An 18,446-nucleotide genomic window follows, 5' to 3' on the forward strand; every position below is an offset into this window, starting at 1 on the left:
CATAAACCAAAACATATATAAAATACTCCACTAATCATGGTAAAGTGCAAGAAATGTCAGCTTAGGTTTAGTCAGACACCTTCCAGGTGGAGGTATTGCACCAGTATTACTCAGTTAGCTACTAACTTGTGAAATAGCAGCAAATTCTTTGACCATTTGATAATAAATAGCAATAATCAATACTTATTACTAATTGACACCTAATATATCTGAAAGATGCATTGCCCAGCCATGCACATGAAAGAAAAGGTGAATGGGTTGGGTCAAAGGGGGCTCAATTACAGAAGAGGAAATATAATAAATAAAAAACTAATAAATAAATAAAACATTTCTTTCCTTTTATGACCTATAATTGTTTGTAGTTTCAGTGGTTAACTTTATAAAACTTTACGGCAATAATGTAATTTAACTACTTGACTCACTGCAACATTAGGTTAAACTACTAGTTTAAAGTAGTCACCCTAACTGTGTGTCCAGACAGAGCCTTGTTAATGGTGTCATGCTGATTTTTTGTTTGTCATGATAATAGAGTATTTCTCAATACAGACTCTTCTATAGTCTTTCCTGATAATTAAGGTCAACTTTAAGTCTCAAAGTAAAGCCTGTCCTTACAGTAACATCTCATGTGCACCACTGCACAACTGCAATGCAACAAAGACTGAAACACTCATTTCAATTTCATACAATCGTCTTTTATTTCATATAGAGATAAAGAAATATATCTGAAAACTAAAACAGAAAAAGTCTGTGCAACAGCAACAGTAGAGAGGGAAATAGACTGTCATTAGTATCAACAAGATCTGTTGGTGCAAAAGTAGAGACGGATAAGGAAAATGAAAGTAGTGAATACTATTAAATAAAAACATTGCTGTGAATGAATCATAAGTCATTAATTTTGGGGCTTTCATACACAAGTCACAGAGGCTGGTGTCACCATTTTACCAAACAATTAGATGTGAGAAAGTGGCAGAGGCACCTTTCATTGTAGCAGTATGTTAAGCACTGCAATAACTGTGAGTAATCAGTCTGTACTTGCAAATGAACAACTTCAAAATTAGCATTTAAACCATCAGATACATTTTATTTCCTGGCAACACTAAAAGCCCATTTACTCCTTAAATTGGTAATTCATAAAACAGAAACTGGAGCAGGGCACGATCACCAGGTAGTGGCAGATAAAGCCGGGTTATCTTTGCTCTTCATCAGCCACTTTGCACGGAAACCAACCAGGGAATATCTAATTTTTTGGGTTCAAGTGAGAAAGCACTTGCTGAAGGTTGAAAATGGCCGACCTGCCTGTGATGTGTCTTTGATAAAGACAAGAAATTTGTGTACAGAAAAAAACCAAAAACACTTAAGAACTGTGTTCATGGACTAAAAGGGTTTTGGTCACTGACAAACCCAGTGACAGTACTGACATCATTCATTATCTTCACCTGTAGCTTTTCTAGTTTGTCAACCCCAACTGTAAATTGGCATCATTCACAGAGTGTGTGATTGCAGTCTTTTCTTCTTGTTGAGGATGTTTACATGGAAATACAGAAAAAAACAAAGGGAACAGGGATGGAGGGGGGACGTGTGGCTGAAAGTCTGACCGGCCAGGCTCAATCTGAAACCTCAGACTGCCAACTACAACATCTCTACGCCTTTTCACTGATCAAATTACACAACTAATTAGACAGCTATCACCGACGTCTATGTTAGAATGTGTTTTGCTGCATTGCTGATATTTACTGTATGATGCAAGCTGAGTTGTGGCAGCAGTTAAGCTAAAAATATCATGCTAGTTCCAGAGTAACTTGCAAGTAACACGGCATGAGAATGACACCATAAGAGTGGCTGTTACCATCAGCAGTAACTGTATATACAGGTTTGTGTGACACTTTTCCTCCGTTGCTACTGTGAACACTTTTGATGGTATAATGCAGTTTGAGATTTCAGATATTTGACAGCAGCGCAACCTTCTCCACCCTGAATCTGGATTTGACTCAGCTCTACCCTGAATCCATTCACATAAATACCATCACTCATTCATACTGAATTACAGAATGCAAAGTAAGCATCTTCTCACCAAAATAAGAGCACAGTGAAATGAGCAGAAGGAAGCAGGAGAAACACAGGACACAACACAGAATTTCATCACTCTAATATGGCTTATCACTTCCCGTACATAACACGTTTCCATCAGGTGAAAAGCGACCGTTTCCATTGCTTTTACAAAAGATGGACCAAGATCAACCTCTACAGTATATGTTGAATCTGAATTTGCAGTACCTCACAAAGTTAATCTGCAACAACTGTCAGATTAAAACATCAGGATGGGTTGGAAATCTAGGGGGACAAAATGAAATTAAAGTTTGAATATCAGACTGCTAATGTGATCTTTTCCCCCCAATTGATTATTTGGGGCCATGTTTTCCCAGGAGCACGCATTGCTAAACTGGTTGGAGTTAAGTCATACAGCAATAAACAGAAAAATTATAGGCCACTACTTCTGGGAGGACAAAAGAGGAGGAGATGTGTCCTACTTGTTTATAATACAGGGCAATACAGGTCATAAATAAACCACTCTGTCTTTTGTTTTTAGAATTGATTTGGTCTGTTTTCAGTTCAATGTATGCCGACTCAGTGGCAAGTAAAATGATCAGCAAGGCCACTGCAAGATTATTCTTCACAAAGCAAATATCAGACAAACAGAAGAACTTTACATTTGAATTAAACATGTAACAGCACATCTGGACCTTACTGGCAACCCACAAAGACAGAACAGCAGGAGCAATCTGCAACTTTATCTATCAGTTTCCCCTGCAAGTTGGCATCATCTTTTGTTCTTTATCCTCCTTGTTAAACATGCGCAGCACAGGTATGTGGTTGACTTCATAACTATTTGGAAGTTCGCTTTTAAATTTGTTGAAACAATTTCACAAGTTCAAAAATAATTTATCAGCCTGTCATCACTGCCAACGCAACGTCTGAAACAATTTACTGGCTGCAACTGACTTTAATCAACAAAGACAGGTGGGAAATTGGCAATGCAATGATTTGGTCATTACCATAATATACTGCGACATCTACAGCGATGACAGCCCACAAAACGAATGAATCGCTGACCTTTTGGTCTGCAGAGAATTTACGAAGCATTTTATATGAAACAATTTAGCTGCACGTCAACCACCCTTGAAAATTACTCCCGCTGGCCCCTGCTCGGCGATGTGATTTTAGAAATGACAGATGTTACAAGTGCAAATGATGTGACTGGGAAACCCTGACCAGGCTGACTACTGATCAGGGCAGGATTCCTCTGTCTATGGAGTCATTTATCTGCATGAGTCAGTGGACACATACAAACTCTGCAACTCATGAATCATTAAGATTTTACATCCTGCACCTATTCCGTACTCTTCTCCAGGACTTGTAATAGTGCTGAATGACTAATATAACCATACTTGTATCATTTCCGATCTCTAGAAGGTGTAGCTGTAAAAGGGTATAGGGTGTGGCTCTCGGAGTAGTTAACCTAAAAAATGTAATCAACTCACAACTTGTAGAACAAGAAGAATCATCATCCACAGATCTGCATGAGTGTAACGCCATTAACATGTCATGTTAGTGCACAGAAACAAGTATTTGTTTTTTGATTTTGTTGAGTGATGAACAGACCCAGAAGAAAAAAAATAAAAATACAGAATTGTTCTCCATTGAAGGACAATTAGGGGAATAAAAAAAATGGGTACATGGGCGATTTCTCTGCCTCTGTCGTTACAGAAAGACAACAGGCGGCAACTGAACCCGGCCCAGTAAATTCTTTCCACCTGGCACCTCGTTAACTCTTGAAGTTATGTATCATAGTTCCATTAGCAGGACAGACCTGCAGCAGCTTCTTTCCTCTGGTTTAGCAGTCAGAGCTTCTCGTGCTTCTTCCGTTACACACTTGGTTACAGACTCAGAACCAGTAAATCAAAAGCTAGTGTCCTTTACAGCCATTTTTCAGCGCTTATCAAACCGGTGTGCGTACAGTTGACCTTTCAACGAGAATCAACAATTCGGCGTGAGTCTTTGTCATTGGCGGCTTTCTTGTGGCAGGCAATCTGAGAACAACTGTGGCTGCTCCAAGAAAGATTTACAAAAAGGAATATTGTACACCCATTCTGTCATTTATTTAGAAAGCAAGAGAAAGAGACACATGAAGCGGTGGACAGAGCTCTGCAAGTTGAGATTAAGTCCGGATGAGACGAGAGAATTTCTGGTTTGAAGGAGGAGAAGTATTAAGTGTCCATGTTGCCCCACTACACTGAGCATTTACAACCAACACGTCTGAACTGAAAGCACTGTACAGTTAGCACCCCTTCGGGCTTCACGATGACATCGACAAAGTGTTCGTGTGTATGATGTTGTGCGTGTGTGTGATATCGGGTGTGTGCCTAACCACAGTCACTGGATATATTCGTATACTAGTCAGGGACGCTGAATACACTAGTATACCTGCCAGTGACACCGAAAAGAGCGTGCGTATCTGTACACGTGTGTTCTATTTGTTACGATCTAGAAGGTGCATCCTCGAAGCTGATAATGCTGGACTCTGGGTGCTGCGCTCCGCCTGTGGATGGCGCTCCGCCACTCTGTGACAACGAGGAGGAGGAGGTGGAGGAGAGGGAGGCGCCGACGGGTCCCCCTGCTGGTCTCGACGTGGAGGAGGAGGTCTCGCGCCCACCTGGGAGGAGCGGCTGTGTGTCGGTTCTGACTTCGTCGTCATCATCGTCTTCCTCATCGTCCATGCTGGGCCAGGCTGACTGGTCCTCCACGCGCTTTAGACGCTCATTCAGAGCCTTGAGGGCCAGTTGTCTGGAAGAAGAGGGAAAGAGAGGGATTAACCCCAGAGGAAAGTACAGATGTGCTTCAACAGAGATGTCATCCAATGCCTCTATAGCATCACAATGCTTCAATAAATGTATGAAACATGTCCTGTAAAGCAATTAAAACATCAAGCAACAACTAAGGTGAAGAATCCCTCATCTGTTATACAGACAGAAAATCCCTAAACAGGCAGAGTATAAGGTAGGTCAAAGTGAAGCGTCATTGAGGGTTCAGTGCCTCAGGGGGCACTTGGACCAGATGATGGCTAGAGTAGTTTTCTGACTTTATTTTAATTTTTTGAATATCCAAAATACAATGTACCTAATAAACATCAGAGCTGTGATTGGCACTGATTTCAACAATCAATTCAATTCCAATGTAATAATAATAATATGAAAAAGGTTCTGAGAGAAGTAATGATGTAAATTGTACAAGGACTCTTCTAACATGATGCGTTATTAAAATATTAATGTTTACATTAAGAATTGAATGAAATGGTTTTGAAAATATGTAGTTAAAATCTAGCTAAGGCGGAGTATGGGATATTGTTATTATTTTGGCATCTAATTATCAAAAATGCTGTATTCTTGTGAAAGAAAGACAGATGTCGGCCTATATATTTTAACAAAGGTAATCAATATTAAACAACCCACTCGGCCATTTGAATATTGATTTCAGAGTTTACGAGGTACATCTGAGTGCACCACAAAGTCCCTTTCCCTTTGATGTGTGTGTGTGTGTGTGTGTGTGTGTGTGTGTGTGTGTGTGTGTGTGTGTAGATCGATTTTGAATCAGAATCACATTTATTAAACACAGCCTAGTAAAAATGTCATTATATCCCCAACTGGCAATATGTACTTGCAAAAATGCAATTTCCAACTTGTTAGCTGGTTTTAGAAAAATCCAGGGAAATAACACACTTTTCACTGATAGTTCTTAATGTTGGCAATCAAGAAGAAGAGAGAATGTATTCAATAAATGTATTGTTATCATTTGTTGACAAATCTTCCCACTTTTCCTGTAAAAGCACCATGTATCTTTTAAATCACCATTATATCGTTAATTTCCCATTCAACAGATCTCTCAGTCACCAGATAATCAAACATTTACAGAAGCCTCAGCTTCTTTAGGACATGGCAAAATGCAGCCCAACCAGTTGGTGAATAAATATGTAAAGATACTTGTTTGACAACAGGGAAGCTTCAAGTTGGTTGCTGTGTTGTGTGTGTGTGTGTGTGTGTGTGTGTGTGATCGTTTGAGAGAGCATCAATCTGTAACTGAATCTGTATGACAGCTTGGAAGTGTGTCTGCAAGACAAGAGAACAACAGAACAGGAGGAAAAGTGACCCCTGACAGCTTGAGAGTAGATGTTAGTGAGTGTGAGGAAGAGTTAGTGTGTTGTAGAGATAAGGCATGAACACGTATGAACTGTTTGAAGAGTAAGACGGAAAAAAGAAAACGGCAAACTTTCCCAGAGTAAATATAACTACAAACAAACTGTGCTTCGTCTCTGACTAGTACATTTATTTGACTAGATGGGTGTGTGTGTGTGTATTCTACATTGCCTGGCCATTGCCCTGGAGAATTACTGCAGGGATTAATATGTTTCAGCTGGCAACAAGTTATTTAACCCTAACTGATGCAGTGAGTACCTTCTCATTTCTTAAACAACCATGTCTGAAGACATATCCTGTAGTCTGGAAAAGATATTACTCTGTTTCAGAAGGCTCAAATTATTGGCTTACATCAAGCAAAGAAAACTACTAGGGAGATTGCTGAAACTACTAAAAATTGGGTTAAGAACTGTCCAAGGCATTGTTAAAACCTGCAAGGATAGTGGTGGAGCATCATCTTCGAGGATGAAATGTGGTTTGGAAAAAATATTGAATGATTGTGATCAGAGATCAATTAAGAGTTTGGTGAAATCAAATCGTAAAAAATCAACAGTAGAACTCACGGCTATGTTTAATAGTGAAAGTAAGAGCATTTCCACATGCACAATGCGAAGAGCAATGGAAAAAGGTCATGTGGTCTGATGAGTCCAGATTTACCCTGTGCCAGAGTGATGGGTGCATCAGGGTCAGAAGAGAGGCGGATGAAGTGATGCACCCATCATAACTAGTGCCTAACGTACAAGCCTGTGGGAGCAGTATTATGATCTGGGGTTGCTTCAGTTGGTCAGGTCTAGGTTCAGCAACGTTACGTTCCCAAAAAATTAGGTCAGCTGACAACCTGAATATACTGAATGATCAGATTTTCCATCAATGGATTTTGTCTTCCCTGATGGCACGGGTATATTCCAAGATGACAATGCTATGATTCATCGGGCTCAAATTGTGAAACAGTGATTCAGAGAGCATGAGACATAATTTTCACACATGGATTGGCCACCACAGAGTCCACACCTTAACCCCATTGAGAATCTGTGGGATTTGCTGGATAAGACTTTACACAGTGGCCCGACTCTCCCATCATCAATACAAGATCCTGGCTATATATTATGCTAAAATATTATTCAGTATTTCTTCTGATTATTCTAATTAGGATGAAAAAGCTTCTAAAGCAGCATGTAGACCATTAGGGCAGAGTAAAACTCAGCAAGGCCACAGAGGACTTTCCATCACATCTGGACTCCAGTTGGCCTTTACATGATATCAGTGTATACGCATACAAACAGTATAGTAAGGCTGCAACTAACGATTATAACTTATCGCTTAATCAGCAAATTATTTTCATGATTGATCAATTAATCCCTAGGTCTATAAAATATCAAAATAGTGAAAAATGCTCATCACAATTTCCTAGAGCCCAAAGTGACATCTTTAAATTGCTTTATTTGTCCAACCAACAGTCCAAAACCTAAAGTCTCTTCATTCACTATAATAAATCAAAAATCCTTCCATTTAAGAAGCTGGACCAGTATTGTTTGACATTTTTACTTGAAAAATAAAATTAACAATGAATCTACTATCAAAATAGTTGGCAACCAATTTTCTTTCAATCGACTAATCAATGCAGCTCTGTTGTATGCAGATGTAAATGTCTGAACTCATTCCTCTTTGCTCTGACTCACCTCCTTCTCTCTGCGTCTTGTGGGTCTGTCCCTGGCAGGCTGATGGTGATGGAGGAGGGCGCCCCCACGTCATATCTCTTCACCATCTTCCTGCACACCTTAATCTTGACCAGGGCGGCGTGGACCAGTCCCGCCAGCAGCCCCACAGCTGGCTGCAGCGCCTCAGGGAAGAAACTAGCGAAGGCAAAGTGGTCCGACATGTCGCCGCGACCCCGGCTGTGCCTTTGGTAAAAGCGAAGGTAGACCCAGCCTGACAGGGCGCCGTAACTGAATGCAGCCAGGGGGGCGGAGCTGTCGAGGAGCCCAGACAGGCGCAGTAAGGCCAGGAGGAGGAGGACCAAAGCCGGTGCTGCTTTGAGTCTCACCTGAGATGACAGGCAAAGACAGATTTTAATTATTGTGAACAGAAATCATCAGACAAAGGGACAGCTGGCATTTTGTCTACAGACCACCATGACTGCCAGTTCCCACAGTTCACTCAAGTCAGCTAGATTCAGGAACTGGAACACCAAACAATAGCTGCTGTCACGCCAGGGCAGCAGGCCGCAGTCATAGTCAAATGTACCAGAGTTTTGATAGAGCACATTTTTTAACCTGCTCAGCTGAGATGAAGGAGATTAGAGAGAAGTAACCCAGTTTTATACAAACTCATAACAAGCACAAAAAGCCAAAAATAATGGTGGCCAAAGTGGAGTGACCTGGTAGTTTTAGCAAATGTGTGCTTCAGCAAATAACTAAACCCTCCTGCGCACACTCAGTGTAAGCTGCCCTGCAGAAGGGCATCAGATTTAATCTTAGAATGTAAATTAACAGATCACACTGTTGTCCAAATTTGGAAGAGAATCACATGCCTAAACCAGAGTACACAGGCCAAATAGAGCAAACACTCAACAGTTCAACCATTGGCCTGTAAACCACTGGCATATATAGCTGTAATACAACAGCATGATCACTGTATTCATGTCTAATTTGACTACCGGATACATGTATGCTTACAAAATGATTAACATTCCTTACCACACCATGACACCATAAAAAATATAATTGGAGGAAGTGTTACTTGAATGTAACAAGAGTAAAAACAAAACACCAACAAACAAAACAAATGAAAACCTTCTGTTTAACAGGAAAACTATAATAAAAACAGAGATCACCAGAAACCAAGTGACACAACAGTATTTATAGCAGTTTTGTGCCTACCCCGGCATTAAACACAGTTCAAGAATTGTGGAAGTCGTCCCACTCAAAGCTTAGTTCGATACTGTCAAATGTCTTTCACGCTTTTAGGTCGCAGGAAGTCCTTGAGACAAATAGATATTATATTGCATGAAGGGTTTGCAAAGTAAGGTTTGTACATGGAGAAAAACACAGTACACTGTTCAACCAGACTGAAAGAGACAAACACACCTCAGAGCAACATTTAAGTAAGAATATCATTAATCACCAGTTATTGGTAAAAGAAATTGGAAATTTAGCTTCAAAATCTGGTCAGATTGAAACAAGAACAGGTTCCTGTTTTATATGTCATGTGCTGAAAAATCACAGTTTAAACCTGTTCAATCTACCCTCTGGAAGACTGCAGATAGCCAAAGGAAAACCAGGAGCTCAAAATATTAAGAGTCAAATTGGAGTCGTGGTTCAGTAACGACTGAGGGTCATCAAGGCTTTTTTTGGACTGGAAAACTAATTTATAATTGATAATCACATCAGACAAAAGGAAGTTGTAATCATGTAATGATTCTTCTTTTGGGACAAAAACTTCTATGTATTGTTATTGTTACTGTTGTTATTCCAAACTTTTGAACAGTAGTGTACATTCACAAATGGTTTCTTGATTTGTGTAGTGTAACCTGTCGAGTGTACCCCAAGAAAGTATCTGGCACACTTTTGTACCAATTGTGAAATTCTACATTAATTTAAACAAAAAACAAAGAAAAGTATCTTTTATGCTATTTGGTGAATGTCATTGGAGGCATCCTTGATGTGTGCAGGCCATAATCTTACACAAGTTTGTTTATGTACACACCTCAAAGACTAGTGGTTATGTTTCCAGTGCTGTTTACATCTTGCTGGGCTACATTTTTCAATTAACTATGCTGTCTCACTCCTCACTGGCCTGGTATTATTCGCAAGCTCTATAAAGGAACATGCTGCTTGCCAATAAGCATTAAGGAATTACTTTCATTATTTGTTAGCCTCACCTGTGGCACTCTGAGCACTGTCGTATCCCCCATGGTCTGCTTCAGTGCCACCAGGACACCTCCCAGGAACCCAGCTGCTCCGTGCACGCGCACGGCAAACAAATAGTCCAGGTCAAAGGTGGCCACATAAGTGAGGAGGTAGGAAAGGCCTGCCAGGAGGCCTGCAGACACATTGACCACTGCGAAGAAGATCAGGAGCTCCAGAGCGCCCCACAGAGGCTCCAGCAGGCGCCCACAGGCCATGACTGTCCCAACATTGGCTGCCACACCCCAGACATGTTGCTCCACCACCCCATGGGTAACCAGTGTCCACACCCAGAAGTTGGGTGGAAAGAGGTAGCCTGGGGTCACGCCCAGTGCGTATGGAGTGTCGACGGCCCATGACAACAGATAGAGGAGAACCACCACAGCACTTATAGTTTTTACCACCACACTGGTGCTGGCAAGGGCAGCCAGGAAGTGCTGTCGAGCCACCGGCAGGTAACGATTCATTGTGGTCTGTTTGGAGGAGGATCCTTCTTGAGCAAACCAGCTCAAGGGAGCGTTACAGCAGATCAGTTGCCTCAGGTGCAGCAGATGTTGGATGCTGGTGTGAGATTAATAATGCCAAGCAGAACAGGTGACACCTGTATGTCCTGACAGCATCAAAATCCACACTTCTCTGTGAGCCTTCATTCGGGATTTCAAAGGGGTTACAGATAGCTTTGGTAATCAAATCATCACGGCCTATTCTTTCTGGTCCAACCAGGTAAGACACTTTGTGCTGCAGTAGATAAGCCTGAAGGTGTGATAACCTTAGCTAGGAGACCTTCTGATCTAGCTGGCTGGCTGGCGACCTTCAGACGGTGTTGACAGAAGCAGAACAAGCTTAGAAATCACCACCAGGTAGCAGGCATGTGGTAGGGTCCAAGTGTGCAAATCCTAAATCAAACAAATGTAGCTAAGTGCCAACTTCTTAAGAGGACCTCGGCTGAGTTAGCTTGTAAACACAGGAGAGCTAATGTTAGCTAGCTGTCAAACTGAAAGCGTATTGAGTTACGCTGAATGATATCCTCCACAGAGGAGCAGGAGAGGTTATGTCTTCGTTTGATTACAATAAACGGCAGCTAGCGTCCGTAAAACCTGACCGTGCAAACTAGCCCACGGAGCTCATGTCCCGGTCCTGTGCGATCTCTCGGCCCCGTGTCTACCGGGCTAGCCCGAGGATTTCCCGTAGCTAGCAACAGGCCTTCAAAACAATGTTAGAAACGCTTCTGTACCGTCGTCAAACCGCGTATTCTTCACAGGCTTTTCATACTACCTTCCTCTTCTTCATTCGTTTGTCTTATTGTTCTTCCGTCTTTTGAGAGCAGGTCGCCGGGGAGAATTATATTATTTTGGCAGGCACTCCTCCTCCCAGTTACACCACTCAGCTACTGACCTGCGCCGTCTGCCACCGTCATCAACACTCAGGGAAAAAGCGTCAAGTCACGTAAAGGCAGAGCACGCTGGGAAAGCGAGTTCTCGACAAATGACGTATCCAGTACGCCAGGATGACAGCGAGATGTAAGTTTAGCCAAGTTAAAATGTATTCAGTTGATGACTTCGTTACTATTTACACCTGTTAGGTGAGCTAGCAATTACCTGTCGTGGAAAGCAGCTAAATACATTTATTCAAGTGTTGTAAGTAGCCTACAGTTTTCAAGTGTATTTACATTTTCTGGTTGCCTTCTTCAAACTCCACCTCAGTTCAGAGGGAAATGTCTTACCTTTTCCTGCGGTACATTTATTCGACAGCTATAGTTAGGCTACTTATTACTTTGGAGATAAATATATTTAATAAAGAACATATTGTTAATTAATAAAGTCGTTTTCAAAGGGCTGCTTACACATATATAACCAGCCAATAATGGAGGGAGCCATTTTGCGTAATGAGTAGCTTCTTTAACTTTTCATATGTCCTCCAAAAAGCCTGCATATAGCTGGTAATACTTATATACTTTTGCTTTAAATTTTTTTTTTTTTTAAAATACATAAATTTAAAAAAAATGCAGGACTTTAACTTGTCCTAGCTTATTTTTTGGTTATCATCAAATATTAATTAAAGATATACATTTTCTCTCACTGCTGGTAGTTGCATAGTTTTTTCCTCATAAATTGGAAATGTATTTAAATTGGTGGTAACTGAATTCATAATAACCTTGTTATTAGTGTGGTAGGAGTGCCCCTTTCTCCAATGCTATTATTTCTATAGAATATTAGGTCAAACACTTCCTTCAGTTGTTTGTGATTATGATATTTAGGCTAGTAATATTATTGTTCACTTTAAAATGTCTGCTTTGTGCATTTGGTCTCCGAACAAGCTCATCCTTTTGTTTCTTCGTTGAAGTGACACAGAAACACACAAAAATAACACAGATGCATTCATTTTTATTCTAAACAATCAGAACTCACAGTTACTGTCACCCACAGTTACAAAAGAGGACGCACCACATACAAATAGGTTGCAACAGGGAAACATGGAACAAGGACACAGACTGAACAGCAGCCTTCAGTCAGAGTTTACAGAAACATAAAGATCACTGCCAGCACTGAATATAAAAAGAAAATCAGAGATTCATGTGATGATATTCTTTGTGCTTCTTGGTACAAGCTGTGTAGTTTCCCCAAAAATTAAGCACTCACACACCTTTATACACCACCAGCCAACCACTGATTTATTTCTGGCTGTGGCTGATAAATTTAATTACTCTGGCTTATAAATTTGATTTGGAGGCACAACTGAGTTTTAGATTCCTCGGTCTATAGTGATAGTGGCTGTGAATTTAGCTATTTACAGTCAATGCGGCTGGTAAATCGGTGTGTAATAGTTCTGGATCAAATGAGATCTAGTGGAAGTGCAGGTGTGCATACACAACCAAGACAGGTAGTCAATCAGTGTGTCTCTGCAAAGCCATCATCCTGTGTGTCAACAGGACATTCATCAAATGGCCACATTTGACCTCGTTAGCGATAGAAGGTAAATATCCATTTTCTTTTCCTATGGTGGGTGCAATTAACTATATATGAGCCAAAAATTTACTGAAAGTTACATTCAGGAGACAAATGTGTTGGTTCACACACACAGAATCTCCACTATGTGAGGGACCGATCATTTCAGGATGTGGAAAGCAGGCCAGCACAAACAAAACCTAGATTTCACCCTCGATGTTACGCTTCATTTGATCTTCTTACAACTACATTAAAAGATCAGGATAATCAAATATACTGCCAGAAGCAATGACATTGAATGTATTGACATCTATATAAATTAATCAACTAAATTGAGATCAGCTATTTTTAGCTGGCCCAATTCCTGCTGTAAACAAAAAGTCGTTCTAAAATGTTGGCAATTGATTTTGTAATTTGGCCAACCAGACTACCAGCTTTCAAAATCTCCTGTATTTTATGTTTTGTTTCAACCATATTGTAAAAGTAGGCTTCAAAATAAATTCAAATAATGAATTAACCAATATTTATATTAGTTCATTTAGAGTCAAAGCTCATCTCTTTTTCAAGGGAGGAAAATCTAAAACATCATTAAAACTACACAAGAATAGTCTTTCCATGTCTTCTTGATATTATCTGCGATGTGTTCTAAAGAAATCAATGAACAGAATAAAGTAATATCTGGAGCTAACTCCAGGTTGACTTTTTTTTTTTAAAATCATGTTTGAATATTTATCGAAGGAGACAAACAAACCAACAGGTACTAAACTGACCATGAACTGTGCGGTACATCAGACAGTACAGTACGTCGGCTGTTGCCTGTGCGAGTTTAAGGGCTTTTTAGTTAATTTTCTTTCTTAAAAGGAGCCCAGAGTGATTCTACTGTCTGTCTACTGTTAAGATTACACCTGTACTAACTGACAATAAGCATGCAGTTTTGTTACTTCAAGACAAATATAATATACTAGTAGTTTACAGTGCATAAATATGTCATGTTTATGTATTATAGGGTTGTGGTTGAGAACAATGTATATTTTTATATTCTTCTCTCCATGTGACTGTAAAACTGTCCAAGTGGAACTTTTCCTCTCAACTTAACATGTGCTCGGGTGCCTGTGTGTGTGTGTGTCAGGGAGAGACAAAGGGAGGGTACGTACTACATCTGCTACTACTACTGATGTAAAGAAATTAGGAAATGTATTATTTAGAACATGTTTCTTTTTATTTACAAACTTCAAAAAAAACAAAAGGATCTAAAAGTAATCCAAGGTCATACACATTATCCATTGATAAACTACACAACAGGCTTTGACTAGAGCCAATCCTCAAAGACAGCAGCTTTAATCTTCTCCTCGGCTAAAATGGAATTGAGACTGTCGGCCCGGCTCGTCCGGCCGAATCGATTTGTATAAATAAATATGTAAATTCAAGTAGAAAGCTGTGAAATAAGAAGAGCAGTCAGTCGGCGCGGCAGGCGCCACAGCTGACAACCAAACAGTTCAACACTGAGGAAACTCACTTGTTTGCCATCATTGGGATGACACAGATGGACATTTCTGGCGATATGGTAATGAGCAACCAGAGAAAAAAACAAAACAAAAACAATGAGAAGCACTTGATATCATTATTTTCTTTTGTTTAAGCTGATGTGTGGTTGGGCTGCCTCAGTTTCTGACCCATTACTTGTGAATTAGCTTCATTTACATGCACAGAAATGGCTCATATTCAGATGAAATACTTGGATTTGTATCCCAATTGTGAACAAACATGTCCGCCAGGATATTATCATAGATAAGAGAGAGGTTTTAACATAGTTCAGTATCACGGCTAATATCACAGTATCCCTGATGTCCTTTTTTGGGTTTCTTATAATCAAGAGTTGATCAGCGTGATCATAAATGGGATATGATATCGCTCCTTCTTAAAGGTGCTCTCCTGGCTGTCCATGTGCACAGTAACGCACTAATTGGTTGGTCCACATGCAAGTTCTGCACAGGTTCACATGCTCTGGGTCAGACTGGCAGATCATCACTTCTGTAAGAGTTTTCCATCTGTAGTAACAACAATATGAGCATACAAAATGAAGAAAAGCAACAAAAGGAAACCAAAAAAAAAAAAAACATTGTACAAAAATAAAAATACAAATGAATAAATATGCACCGTCATAAATAAATTAATTTGGTAAATTCAAACATTGTAAAAAGAGGAGAACAAAAAATGAAAACATAAGTAAACTAACAATTTCAGTATGAAGAGCAAAATACACAAAAGAGAAAGAACAGGAAATGCTTAGTCTTTCACTGATTTTCCACAAAAGAGCTGGTGGTTCTTAAAGCTCTCGCTGCAGCCATTTTAGAGGAGAAGATTTCCCACACAAGGACAGATCAGTTTGTGATCAGAGGGGATCAATCGGAACAGCAGAACGATGGTTAATGGTTTATCTAAAGGGAACTTGGTCACACGATGAAGCTTTCAACCAGCCTACAGACATATACAGATTTGTGTCTCTTTTACAGTGCAGTACAGTGTACAGTGTTACCTGCAAGGTCATACAGAGAGATGGATATGTACTTCTTGACTGTGGAGAGAGCGTGTTGCTGCGGTGGTTTTTTTAGTCTGCTCTACATTATTTGGTCTCTTAAGACACAATCCTCTATGCTGGAGGTTTCTGATGTGCTTGTTCATTTCATGTTTTCTTTTCTTTTGTCTTTTTGGCAAAGCTACACCATCTCTCCAAAAGAATTTAAAAAAAATCAGTTTGGTTTCACAATGACCTCTGTTCACGAAATGAGAAAGAAGAAGAAACACAGCAGAGCAGAGGTGGAATATGTGTCAGTCACCAAACCGAGCAACACAAGCTTCTATTTATTTAACTTTTTTTTTTTAAACGATTCCTTTTGTAACCCTTAAGAACACAACACACAGATACGAACACAGTAACGACACAAGCGCAACCAAAAAAACTTGCGAGCTTAATTCCTCTGGGGTTTGTACGAATACATATATAGGCTTGAGTGAGTGTTTTGCATCGTTTTTCGCTAGGCTACAGTAAGACTGTGGGTGAGATTCAGAGAGCCGCAGTGACCGCCCGTCTCTCTTTACCTCTCCTCTCTCACAGTTAACATTCAGAAAGATGGAGGCAAAAAGGCATTTTCTGTTGGTTGTTTCTCCGCTACAAGGAGGACACCTCGCAAGAACACAGTTTTTTTTTCTCCTCATTTTCACCTGGGTGTTTTTAGGCAATGATTTTTCTTTAAAAAGTAAAAGAGATTACATAAATATAAAAGAAGAAGAAAAATCAGATCTTCCCACGTCTGATGCCTAAATAGAAGGAGTCTTTTCAAAAAGGCCTGGTTTAAAGGCATTTGATTAAGCATACATTCTTTCATTAGAGTTTTAAGGTTTCAGTAATTGTCTTTAACCTCATCCTCAACAAGCCTCTTCATCAATAATTCAAGATGATCCTGTTTTCTTTTTTTTTTTCTTCAAGGACAAAAACGTACAATACCCCCTGTCCTGGCAGTGAATTATTGAGTTAAATCAAAATGCTTTCTCAAAGTTCTGTTTGATCTTTTACCCTTTCTTTTACCGTTTTAAGAAGAGTTCAGTAGCAATATTCGACAAGTGACAGACAATACCATTTCAGTTACTGATATTTAACAAATGTTACTACCAGCTAACTTAATTATCAAACCTTTTTTTTTTGTATAAGCAACTCCACCCTACTGTCGTCTTTATAATTAGCTGAAAATAAGCAAAAGAGTCAACATGTAGCAAAGCTGCAACTAGAACCTCTAAAGTCAACAGTACAACTAGTGGCCATTTGTGGTCACTGCAGGCCCACACTCAGCAGTACTAAGTCCAGTGATTAGTATTTCAATGCCAGTATTGGACAAAAACTTGGAAGCCCAAAGTCCTAAGATTATCATTTTCTTCTTCCATCTGGAGCTTTTTTATCTTCCGATATTCAGCATCAAGATTTGTCGCTCTGTGTTCGCTTGCCACTCAGACGGTTTCTCCAAGGCAGTAGAGACGAACAGAGGAATCACTTTAGCAGGGGCTCAGATGTCATCGCTTCAATTGTCTTTTATTTTTTTGCCCATTTCCCTCGCGGCCTCAGCCACGGGCTCTTTGGAGCCTTCATCCTGGCAAATAGGATGTCATCCTATTTTGATGATTATTAAATTGAATCAAGCTCAAACAACCACATCGTTCACCTGTCACTGTCCCCTCACCTCAATTACATCATCATCATCATCATCCGAGCTGCTGGCGCTGCCAACATTCCCACCATTCACCAGCAGTGCCCTCCTGTGGCCCTCTGACCGAGCTGAGGGGGAGAAGGAGGAAGGAGAAGATGAGGAGGAACTGGAGGCAGCAGTGGGAGGATACTGGGAGAGGAAGCTGGCTCCTGCTGGACCAGGAGTGGCAGCTGGACCTGGCAGTCCACCTGGGAGCATCGACCCTGCGTAGAGGCTGGCCAGAGACTGACTGTAAGAGAGAGGAAAGCCTGGCGGGAGCATCCCAGCCATGCCCGCCATGCTGGGGCTCAGCATGAACGGCGGCAGGGATCCTGGAACCGAACTGGCAGCCTTGACTGATGGAGGTGGGGATGCTGATGAGGAAGTTGAAACGGCAGTGGAAGTGGTTGTTGTCGAGGAGGAGGAGGTGGGCACTCCGCTAGCTCCGCCAAAGCCAAACAACTCTGGGTACATGTAAGTGGGGTCACCCAGGTGAGTGTGGGGGAGCTGGAAGTAAGGCGAGCCTGCCCCCATGAAGAGTGGGTGCCCAAGTGAGCCACCCAACATGGCGGGGTTGAGTCCCAGAGGTGGGAGGCCATAGCCCCTGGTGAAGGGGAAGCCTTGTGAGGCCAAAGAGGCTGAGGAGTGTTTGCCCGCAGAGGGCTGCTTACTTGGCCGCTCGTCCAGAGGCGGGGTGGAGGCTTTGCGCTTGGACCCTGTTCTCAGGTCTTGGGCGGTGTCGGCATCCATGTTGGGTTGAATTACATTTGTCACAGAGGCATCACGGTGGCTCAGATTTCCACTGCCATTGTTCTGAAGCGGTTTGGTGGAAGGCAGGTTGTTCTTGTTGCTCTCTGTTGGAGCTCCGGAGCCTCCTGTGGCGCCCGTGTAGCGCTGCAGCTCGTTTATGATCTCCGGGCTGTCAGGTGAAATAGGGCGGGGCATGTTCTTGTCCTGCTGTTTCCTGTCAGGTGACAGGCAATCGTTACTGCCATTGGTTGAACCTTCTTCCGGTGGTGTCTGAGAGTCTGAGAAGAAGAAACAAGAAGGGTTAGATATAAAGTCAAAAGTGTATTCTTCATTATATTCACCTTATAGTGCCTCATCTTT

At 41.0% G+C, this 18,446-nt stretch overlaps 2 protein-coding genes across 4 annotated transcripts in view; both read right to left on the reverse strand.

The window, feature by feature from the left end:
• Positions 1-2,786: 2,786 nt before the first annotated feature.
• tmem115 (transmembrane protein 115) lies at positions 2,787-11,552 on the reverse strand. The gene is made up of 3 exons (XM_084366061.1): positions 10,129-11,552; positions 7,928-8,292; positions 2,787-4,842 (listed from the first exon to the last, which is right to left on the reverse strand). The coding sequence occupies exons 1-3, from the start codon at positions 10,618-10,620 to the stop codon at positions 4,536-4,538; spliced, it is 1,164 nt and encodes a 387-aa protein (XP_084222187.1). The 5' UTR covers positions 10,621-11,552; the 3' UTR covers positions 2,787-4,535.
• Positions 11,553-12,517: 965 nt separating this feature from the next.
• The window catches only part of LOC311265815 (helicase ARIP4-like), a 75,965-nt gene continuing 70,036 nt past the window's right edge, over positions 12,518-18,446 (reverse strand). For all 3 annotated transcript variants that reach the window (XM_084367824.1, XM_084367826.1, XM_084367825.1), the window contains one exon: positions 12,518-18,364. In XM_084367824.1, the coding sequence (XP_084223950.1) occupies positions 17,316-18,364 (1,049 nt within the window). In that variant the 3' untranslated portion in view covers positions 12,518-17,315. The remainder of the gene's footprint in view (positions 18,365-18,446) is intronic.

The sequence above is a fragment of the Pagrus pagrus genome, assembly GCF_965226575.1.
Source record: "Pagrus pagrus genome assembly, chromosome: 11".
Classification (NCBI taxonomy): Eukaryota; Metazoa; Chordata; class Actinopteri; order Spariformes; family Sparidae; genus Pagrus; species Pagrus pagrus.

Excerpts from the sequence above, each read along its gene's own strand:
- tmem115 (XM_084366061.1), bottom strand. The coding sequence starts at position 10,620 with ATGAATCGTTACCTGCCGGTGGCTCGACAGCACTTCCTGGCTGCCCTT. Across the intron at positions 8,293-10,128 it reads CAGTGCTCAGAGTGCCACAG|GTGAGACTCAAAGCAGCACC; the intron begins GTGAGGCTAACA and ends CTGTCATCTCAG. Across the intron at positions 4,843-7,927 it reads CAAGACGCAGAGAGAAGGAG|ACAACTGGCCCTCAAGGCTC; the intron begins GTGAGTCAGAGC and ends CTCTTCTTCCAG.